The sequence below is a fragment of the Rhinolophus sinicus genome, linkage group LG02 (genome assembly GCF_036562045.2).
Source record: "Rhinolophus sinicus isolate RSC01 linkage group LG02, ASM3656204v1, whole genome shotgun sequence".
Taxonomy (NCBI): Eukaryota; Metazoa; Chordata; class Mammalia; order Chiroptera; family Rhinolophidae; genus Rhinolophus; species Rhinolophus sinicus.
The window spans coordinates 192,286,931-192,297,513 of NC_133752.1; the positions used below are offsets into that span (position 1 = coordinate 192,286,931).

At 40.8% G+C, this 10,583-nt stretch overlaps 1 protein-coding gene across 2 annotated transcripts in view; it reads right to left on the reverse strand.

The window, feature by feature from the left end:
• Positions 1-10,202, reverse strand: part of DDX17 (DEAD-box helicase 17) — an 18,981-nt gene extending 8,779 nt beyond the window's left edge. For both annotated transcript variants that reach the window (XM_019734474.2, XM_019734475.2), the window contains exons 1-10: positions 9,827-10,202; positions 5,403-5,553; positions 4,640-4,739; positions 4,299-4,432; positions 3,964-4,029; positions 2,123-2,264; positions 1,587-1,747; positions 1,331-1,503; positions 905-1,015; positions 596-657 (exon numbers count right to left, since the gene is read on the reverse strand). In XM_019734474.2, coding sequence (XP_019590033.1) covers positions 596-657; positions 905-1,015; positions 1,331-1,503; positions 1,587-1,747; positions 2,123-2,264; positions 3,964-4,029; positions 4,299-4,432; positions 4,640-4,739; positions 5,403-5,553; positions 9,827-9,876 — 1,150 coding nt within the window. In that variant the 5' untranslated portion in view covers positions 9,877-10,202. The remainder of the gene's footprint in view (positions 1-595; positions 658-904; positions 1,016-1,330; positions 1,504-1,586; positions 1,748-2,122; positions 2,265-3,963; positions 4,030-4,298; positions 4,433-4,639; positions 4,740-5,402; positions 5,554-9,826) is intronic.
• Positions 10,203-10,583: the final 381 nt, after the last annotated feature.

Genomic DNA, 10,583 nt, shown 5'->3' on the forward strand with positions numbered 1-10,583 from the left:
TCACAAAAATAAACAAACAAATAAAACCAAGCCATGATCAAAGCTTGGTACTCTTAGCCCCACTCCCCATCCTCTCCCCTTCTCCGAGGATGGGGAGTGGGGCCATTGATCAAGTTAATGATCCATCATGCCTATTTTTATGAAGCCTCCATAAAAACCCCAAAGTATGGGCCTTGGAGAGCTTCTGGGCTGGTGAACATATTTATAAAGACAAGAACTTATTACATAAAGGGTGGTATAAGTTGTGAAAAATTGTGAAGACCCAGCATTACCGACCTAAAGGAAAGTGGAGATATGCCAAAAATGCCCCCAACAGTCAATTAATTAGAGCAGTGCTAGGCAAACTTGCCTGCAGGTCAAATCTGGCATAATGCCTATTTTTGCAAATGTCTTGTTGAAACGCAGCCAGGCTGTTTCTTTACTTATTGTCTTTGGTTATTTTTGTGCTACAACAGCACAAAACTGAATAGCTATGACACAAACTATGTTACCATCTGCAAAGCTGAAAATATTTACTACCGGGTCCTTTTACAGAAAGTTTGTCAATCCCTAAAACAAGAGCATGAAGAATGTTCAGTTTTGATTTTGAACTCACCATTAAGTACCCAATCTCTTTCTGGTTGACTCTTGTCTCCATGGATACACATAGCTGGCCAACTGTCAGAAGAAAAGTGATCAATATTTTAGAAGTCTTTAAAAAAAAAAAGAAGAAAACTAAGCTTAAACAAGAAGTGCAACATATTGAAATGTGAAGGTATGTTTCACTACGTAAACAGATGACTGTCCATTTAAAGAGTAAAATGCCCGACAGGCATGATTAGAATATTACACAACATTCACTACACCAATTTAGAAACGGCCACTGAACTATAAAACCTGAGGCTGAGCGACTGCCCGGACTTACCCATCTCTGCGCATCCTTCGAGTGAGATCATCACAGCGTCTCTTTGTCTCTACAAATATTATTGTCTTATTTTCCTTTTCAGCCATTATTTCCTCCATGAGTTGGATCAACCTGAAAACAAGACCAACAATGCAGTCACCCGGAGACCTCCCTGTACATGACACAAAAGCTGGATACACAGTATCAACACCCACAGCGAGTCCTTCTCACATTACTTTCTCTATAGCTGATAATGATCAGAGCGGGGGTTAAAATCCAAAGATCCAGAATCTCTGCCTTTAACCCCCGTGTTCTGATAAATGATATGAAGGATGGACTGATGCTTTTAGCGTTCTCAGGCCTCAAAAAGTTTTTGCTAGGACTTTAACTTCAGAGGATTATTAGGAAAGGTTTATCGGCTTATCACAACAGCGCAGTCTCCCGTACTTGTGGTCCTTTTCACTTTCCATGCAGACGTCCACAATCTGCAGGATGTTGTGGTTGGCGCTCAGCTCCAAATTGCCAACGTTGATTTGGGTGTAATCACGAAGGAAGTCCTCTGCGAGCTGTCTCACTTCCTTCGGCCAGGTTGCACTCCACATCAATGTCTGCCTATCAGGCTGTAAAGAAAGGAAAGACTTTCTTTTAGGCTAAGGAACTACGGCAAAGGGCACAGACAGAGCGCATGCCCAGCTTCACACACCCTGATTTGGTCCACGATTTTCCGGATCTGGGGTTCAAATCCCATATCAAGCATTCTGTCTGCCTCATCCAGTACAAGGTAAGTACATCGGCGAAGATTTGTCTTTCCTGACTCCAGGAAATCTATCAGGCGTCCAGGAGTAGCTATACAGATCTCAACACCTGTAAAACAAAAATCAAAGATCTAGCAACTCAGAATTCTTTAACGCCATCCAAGCCTCAGCAAACAAAGGGCCAGCCCTGGTGGTTGTACTCTGCTGCAGAGAACTAGCTAAATTTTAACACAATACTTGGAAAAGCATGATGTAAGGAGAATTTATGGATAGTCATCATATCTTCACAAAGTGTAAGTCTCTAGCCATGCTGGGTTTTCCCCAAATAGTATTTTAACCATACCTGAGACATTTTTAAGCTGCTGAAATACTGATCTTTTTTTTTTTCAAGAACCTATTATTTTCCTTTTCAACCGCATTCACAGAAATTGGCAAAGTGAGATAAACTAAAAATTCTTATGTGCTGAATTTTTAAATAAATTACCTCTCTCCAAGTCTCGAATCTGGGGACCTTTAGGAGCACCTCCATAAATGCAAGTACTCTTCAACCTGGAACACTTGCCATAGTCATCAGCCACCTGCTGTACCTGCTGGGCAAGCTCTCTGGTAGGAGCCAGAACTAGACACTGAAACAAACGCACACTTAAGAGACGTATCCCAAGTTAAAAAAAAAAAAAAAAAAGAAGTACAAAAAGTTATCTAGTTCTTTTCCTACTGTCCGTTTTGATACTTTCAAAGTATGTAATGAGGTGGGAGGATGGGAAGGCAGAGATACAAGAGACAGTGCATTGGAGTGTGGCAAAAAATTACGAGAATTGGTATTTAGCATGTGAGATGATGGTTTACTTCTGATACGACTCATTACCATCTATGCATACTATTTAAGTAGATTTACAGATTGTATCGCCTAGTTTTAACTAAACTGCCACAAAATCAACAACTGACTTAAAAATGTTCCTATAACAAAACTATGGATTAAATATTAGTGAGAAACAGATGAATAAGAAAAGGGTAGAGCTGACACTTTTCCCAATTCTAGTTTAAGCTCTTAGCCAGGCACATTAGGCAAAAACAATGAGTTATACACAATCTGACTGTTGGCCAAAAATATAAAATTTAAGACATTTTGAAATAGGTAACAAATACATTGTTAACAATGAATCCTGCTCTGTGTACTGATCCGTTAGATATTACCTAACGATAATAAAGCTAACTCAAACATGAAATATACTACATAATACAAAGTAATACATAATACATCACTTCTTTTTGTGAATATTGAGACATATCGTAGTAACATATAGATTTGTAAACATATCAAGGGCAGGCTCAATTAAAAAAAAACAAAAAGAAAAAAAACGGGTAAAAATGTACATTCAGGGCCGGTCCAGTGGCTCAGGTGATTGGAGCGCCGAGCTCCTAACTCCTAACGCCAAGGTTGCCGGTTCAATTCCCACATGGGCCAGTGAGATGTGTCCTCTACAGCTAAGATTGTGAACAACAGCTCTCCCTGGAGCTGGGCTGCCGTGAGCAGCCAGGGGTCAGCGTGAGCTGCCATTGGGCTGCTGAGTGCAGTTGCAGTCTGCTGTGTGCTGCCAGGAGCGGCCGGTGGCCAGCCTGAGTGGCCGGCAGCCTGTGAGAGCTGCCGTGAGTGGCCGATCAACAACCGATGACCAGTGACCGACTGCCTCAGCTGGGGGGGAACACAAGGCTCATAACACCAGCAGGGGCTAGGGAGCTGTGTCCTACACAACTAGACTGAGAAACAACAGCTTGAACCGTAGTGGGGGGGGGGGGAGGCAAAAGAAGGGGGAGGAAAAAAAGTACGTTCGAAATGTTTAAAAGACCACTACTCAAATCTTACAGAAAGTAGCACAAGTGAAAATAATCAAATGAAAAAAATTATATTGCCCTATAAACATTTATAATATTATTTAACCATAGAGAATACACATCCTAAACCTGACTTAAACCCACAGGGCAGAAACCTCATTTCATACCTCTTTTGTATCCCTTCTAGAATCACTGAGCAATTAAGAACTGCACTGGAATTAATGCCTGTATATGAAGGTAGTATGTACAGTAGTTAAGAGTAAGACTGATTCAAATTCAAGCTCGGCTATTTAATAGCTGTATGGCCGTAGACAAGTCATTGAATTGCACTGTCTAAAATTTATCAGCAAGATGGGGATAATACCAATTCCAGATATGGAGGATGGGTTCAGAATGATATCTGAATACACATGTAAAGCACAGTACCTAAAACACAATAATCATTAAACTGTAGTTATTCTTAGAATTACAAACAAACCGAAACACACTTACAATTGGACCATCTCCCCTTTCCAAGTATGGCTGGTGGTTAATATGAACAATTGCAGGCAGCAAATACTACAAGAAAAAAGAACGACAGTCTTATCAGAAAAATAAGCCGTTATCTTAACAGTTCTAAATTATCACAATCGTTAAAGCCTAACTAGGGAAGTGAAAACAGTACTCACAACTGTTTCACACATGTGCAATGTAAATTTAAACACTAAATGGTTCCATATATTTCATATAGCAAGAAAAGCTAAAACATTACCTACACTATCTGAATTAAAGTTTTATAAAGAATCGAGAATGTATGGGATAATTAGAACAGCAAAATAAGTACGTACTGCTAATGTCTTCCCAGAGCCAGTCTGAGCAATGCCCACCATATCGCGGCCACTAAGGGCCAATGGAAATCCCTGGCACTGAATCGGGGTTGGTTCTGTGAAGTGCTGATCCATCAACACATCCATTACGTATTCTGTAAGAGGATAGATGTTACTCCTTTTAAGTAAAACTAAGAGCACAGCCGAGAAGTGTAACAGAAACCACTCTCTTTGTGAAAGGTATTCTACTTGGGTTTTCAACAAAATGCTCAGTATGGGTCAAAACCTTCAAATGCTCAATTACCCAAGTTTACCATTCAATCCAAACTAACAACTAAGACCCTGCTTTGATGCACACTTACGTGGGAAGTTAGCATGATGGAAGGCAAACACAGGTTTAGGACAGACGTCTCCCCCTCTCACTGTAATCTCCTTCTTACGGCGTAGTTCATCAACCTCATACTATGGAAGAAAAGGAAGACACATTAGTAAACAAGTTATTCTAAACATGCAAACCTTTATGTTCCAATCCAACTGAACAGTTACCATCCAATTCCAATTTAAAATGGAAAACATGTGAGAGGATCTCAAGTTTGCAGAGTCAATGAAGCAGGTGATAAAAGGTCCATTTTCCACCACAGGAAACATACACTCAGAAATATTAAGTGACTTGTCTGAGGTCAGAATTAGGAATAGGGAGAAAATGTGGAACTTGGGACCAAATGCTCTTTCCATTATACTTTCTTCTGAACAAGTAATCATAATGAGTAATCCCAAAACAATCATAATGAGGCAAAAAAGGCAAACAGGAACACATAATGCCAATGTTTAAATTTAACTTCATAGATGAGACACGACCTCATATACAGTTAAAATCACATTTGACAAATTGGTTGGAAGCATAACAAAATGAGAGCCAAGCAATCAATAACATTAGGTACATATTTAAACTGGTTCCTCCTATGAGTACTAAGTCTTAAGAATCTAAGGAAAAGTACCACTGCACTAGAATAAAACATGTAACAGCAACAGAAGTATGTGTAAATTCTGGCTAATGTCTACCTGGTTCATTACTGTGTATGAAAAAAGGGAAATAAATAAATAACCCCCCCGGCCCCAACTTACTGGAGTCAGCCTGGCCACTTCTGGATGTTCCACATAAAAATTCTTCTCAAACTTGGGGAGCTCACTCAAATCCCACTTCTTTTTACGTAAACGCTCCCCAGGATTACCAAATTTCTTCGGGGGAAGGCCACCACCACCTCTTGCTCCAAATCTAGAAATACGAAAATTATTACTTTATTAGTATTTTTGAAGGAATATACCTTAGGCTCCAAGAAAGCATGCAAAAAGATGGGGTTCTTAGGACACTACCAGCCCCCTCCAGAGAGAGTATTTTATTACTCTTGTATGAAGGTATGGAGAAGTTCGTACAACTTACGTTACTATCCAACATCGTTATGGGTATGATTACAACAAGGTGAAAAATTAGAAATTCTTACATTTAGAGAAACATATCACAGGAATTATAACCAGATTCGGAATCTGAAGGTTTGAATTTTCATTCTGCAGCTTACAATATGATTTTGAGCAAATTATTTAATTCTGTCCCTCAATTTCTTCTGTACACATAATACTACCACCTATTTCAGAAGTTGCTATAAAGATGAAATGAATATGTGTAAAATGCTTTAAAAAGTATCTGATGTAGTAAACACTCAATACAAGTTAGTATTCAACAAATAGTTACTGGCTATCAACTAGGTATGTACCAGATGCTGTTTCAAGTGGTCAAGATACTAAAGTGAATAAAACAGAAGCCTCTACTCTTGTGTAATATTCAGACAAGTAGGTAAGGGAGGACGTTTACTTTAAGCTTAAATTAAGGTTAAGTCTGTGAGAGGCAAAAAATATACTTCAAGTGAGAGTCGCCCCATACTTGGAATAGCTCCTTGGGCCCCTTGCCCCTTTGTACTGTAAAGGAGCACTCCTTTTGTCCGTTAATCTGCTGAAGAAAACTACTAGGATCTCCCCAAAAACCTGGTAGGCCAGTCTTCTCCTTTAGTTTACCCAAATAACCAGAACAAAGACTTACGACCTTTCCTTCCGGTTCATCTCCACCTTTACTCTGTATCTTTTTATTCTCAGGCAAATGGTACTATTCATTTAGCTATAAATTTACCGAAGAAATCACTAGTAAGTCTTAAGGTTTTAAAAACTCAGATTTAAAACCAATCTTTTTGCTTTATCTATCTTTCACACAGACAAGTTCAGTTGGAACACAAATACCGGTATGGTCACTAGCCAAACCTGCAATGTTCTTTTCCTAGAAGAATTCTAACATTAAGATGGTCTTTATTTCTGTATTTCAACCTATTCAGATACAGGGTACTGTTTGGTATACAACCAGTATACAGCATGTTTTCATCCCATTTCCTTACTTCTGAAAACACTATACTGAATTTAATTTCCCCTTTCCACTCTAACTCACTCGTAACACCATCTTGCACATGGTTTTCACTTTATAATTAACGGCAGTAGTCGTACTATTTTAAAATGCCTCAATTTCCTGGAACTCAAGCCGTTCTTAAAACTGGCTTCAAGACCCAGCTAGACATTTCTCTAAATACAAACACACAAAGATTGATGGCAGGAAGTTTTCATGACACCACTGATTATCTACATTCAATAGGCAGAATTGGGTCAATTCTGATTCCACTTATACTGCTGCTGAACTGGTAAGCAAAGTCAGGAATCAGAACATGAAAAGCATATTGCACAGGGATATACTACCAAAGATAAAATATCAATGACATCTGCTATATGCTCTCATACTGACCACCTGGACCCCCCCTCACTTGTATATGTGCTGCCGAAGCGAGCACCCCCCTCACTTGTAAATGAAGCAACCAACACAATTTTAAGTAACAGAAAAGCCAAGTCTCTAGATAGTCCTGCAAAGAAAATAAAAATGACCAAAGACCAATTTCTAGAGATTGTCTAGTTTATATCAATTTATGTGGTTCCTAGAAGGTGCCATTTCAACACTGCTACTGCATTCTAATGCTACCCAGACTTTAATAATGATCTAGAAGAAAACAGAACTTTTCAAAGGTTCCTCTTAAGACTTATTCAAAGCAGACCTTAATTTAAAAAAATTTTTTTTCCCTTTCTCTATGTTGCTTTGGCTGATTATCCAAGACATACTATCCTACACTAAAGATGTAGTTTGAAACACGGAGTTCTTTATAACTATGCTGACTTCAATATTCAAGAGTGCCTTTTACTCTTAGAATTTTTGAGCACATTCGTGCCATCCTTTAAAGATGTGTGTATCCTAATCCCTAGCATATTATGCTATCCATTAAAATATTTTTATTGAGTATTAAGTTTAATTTGGCTTTGCAATAAACACAGCTTTGAAGATTCATGTATTAACATGCAAAATCAGTTTAAATGAACAACGTACATTTTTGGACTATTGGTACATACACTGATCTCACTCCCTTTTCAAGATATTAATCCATTTCAGCTCTGTAACATTCAGTTAAGGACAAAACAATAGCAATTCAAAACGAAGTAAATTTCATAGTAGAGTCAGGGCACAGACCTTATGCAAGGGGGTCATTTTGTTTTAATAATTTTTAAAGTTTTCTAAAAAGTGTCATCTGGTACTAAAATCAATATGGGATAAACTAAGTATGGATCAGTAAAATTCACTTATTTCTCTCTTTAAAGTTTTATTATTAAAGCATATATTCTATGGAATATTAAGTCGAACACCTGTGGTAAAGAAATAATTAGTATCTTAGTGGCCTCTACATACCTCGTTTACAACCCCCACTATAACTACCTCAAACTTGAACCACTCCCATGCTTTATTTAGTTTTATCACATTTGTAGGTATCCTCATATGCATTACCCCACCACAATTTGTTTCTTCATTCAATATTGTGAGTCATCCATGTTAACGCAAGTTTTTTTTTTACTGCTGTACTGTATTCTACTGTATGAATATCCATAATTTATCCAGACATCTGGGTTGTTTCCAATATTGTCATGAACGATGCTGGTATAAACATCTCTGTATATGAATGTGGGGGCACAAGTCCAAGAGTTTCTCTAGGCCTTAGACTCTAGGGCATAAAGTTTAAGAGACGAATTACCGGGTCATTTTTGACTTTACTAGGTAACCTTAAGTTCTTTTCCCTAAGCAGTTGTATTGAAATTCACTTCTAAATTTGGCTATACTGTGAAACACTAAGCAAACATTCCACTTCCAGTCCTCCAAACTTAACACCAAGTTAAAACATTTTCCTTCCTACCAAGGTATAAATCAAAATAATTTTTTTTATTTTGTAAATTAAGTGATAATTGAGGTGCTTGTGACTAGTAGATTTGATACTTGTATACCTGAACAAAAGACAAAAATGTTTGGAGAAAATATTAACAGAGACAATTACATGCATTATCTCAATTCCCGAGAATACAAAGTACAGACAATTATTATCCCCATTTTCAGATGAGAAAATAGATTCACAACGGTTTAGGATTTTGCCCAAGGTCACACACATATTAATAAGTGGCGTCACATTACTTTTCATCCAAGAGATAAAACTTTTATTACAAAAAAAGTTAACAGCACAAATCGACATGAATCTGTATCATAAGCAACTTATTCATTTAACCGACATTAAGATTTGAATCTCCATATGTGGGAGGCCTTGTTTTAATGCTGTCAATTGCCAACCCTGTTAACCATGGCCTAACTGCATCAAAAACTTTCTAGATAGGCCGAGAAGTTAACGCTCCAGTGCGATTATAGAAAAAATAAAAAAAACCCGAAACTTGGGAAAAAACCCCAAAACCCTCCCTTCCCAAATACAGCCATTTAGATGCTCATTTCATTGCTTTATATTCCAATGTGCGTCCTTCCATTTAAATACGACTAAAGGAATTTAAAAATGTTTTTAAAACTAAAAGCCAGACTTCCAGTCTCCAGTTTCAGACGTGAAACTGGAGACTAACAGTGATCTCTGGCTATAGATAACGTAAGGGAAGCCATTTCGCGTTAAGATTTTGCTAGACTGAACTCAGAGACCTCCAACCTCTTCTCAACAAAAACACCCATGTTTCACAGATAAACGCTGAAGCCCGGAGAGATCAAATGAGTTGCTCAAATCCGCCAGGCTCGAAAGTCGCGAGGCGAGGCCCGGATGGGGTCTGCGACGGCCGGGCCAGCCCCCTCCCGCTCCCCGCAAGGCAGGGGCCGTGCGGCGCTACGACCGCCGTCCGCAAGGAGGAGTTGGGGCGTCGCCAAGCTACCACCCCCTGCCAGGTCACCAGTGACTTCGGGGCCCAGGCCCACCCAAAGACCTGGGCTCTAAATCGCTATTATGTCCCGGGTCGCCTCGCCTCCCCGAGTCGGGAGCGCTGTTCGCAGGCCTGCGTTCTGCTCCAAGTCTCCCGCAGGCGGCGGTCTCCTCTTGAAGCAGCCACCCCACCCCCCATGCACACACAAGGCCTCTCCTCTCGCCCTCCTCCCTTACCCTCCACGGTCACGATCCCGGTCCCGGTCCCCAAAGCCGCCTCCGCGCATGGTCCCAAATGGATAGAGATCTGGGAGCGGGGCACGGATGGCCGGGCTCGGGAGGGCCTGCGGCTCCGGTCTGGTGACGACCGATGGCGGCGGCGCCTCCGCTGTTGTGGCGGCGGCAGGCGCGGCGCTCTCTCGCTCCGACGCGCTGTCTCCCGTCGCAGACGCCACCGTCGCCGCCTCTCTCGTCGGAGACGGGAGCAAAACACAGAGAATCGGGGTTATAAAATCAGTGGGCAGGTTTGGCTACGCTCAAACCCGGCAGTGCCGCGGTTCAGGCGTCTCCTTCCTTCCCAGCGACTGCACAAAATGGCGGCCGAAGCTGAGACTGCTCCAGCTTAACGCTACGTACGTCGGAGACCATACGTAAACAGCGTGTCGGAATCGCCGGAGGGCTTTGCGGAGTACTACGGGTATTCTTGGAAGCATTTTTCGTCAGTTGCGGAGATGGACGCATTTTGCGGTTGGTAGAAGAAAAACAAAGTACGGATCGGGCGTAGTTCTCGCGTCACCTAAACTAGAACGTGGGGTGGGGGTGGGGGGGGTGAGCCTCCGGCGCGACGTAACATTCTTTGAGTCGTTAGCAGACCCGCTGTTGCGAAGATGCGCAGTGTGCGTAACGCATTCTGTTTGGAGAATAGAGGATTTTGCCGGGTTCGACCGCAGGACGGAACCCGGTCCTCTTGCACAAGTTGCATCGCCCAGACAAT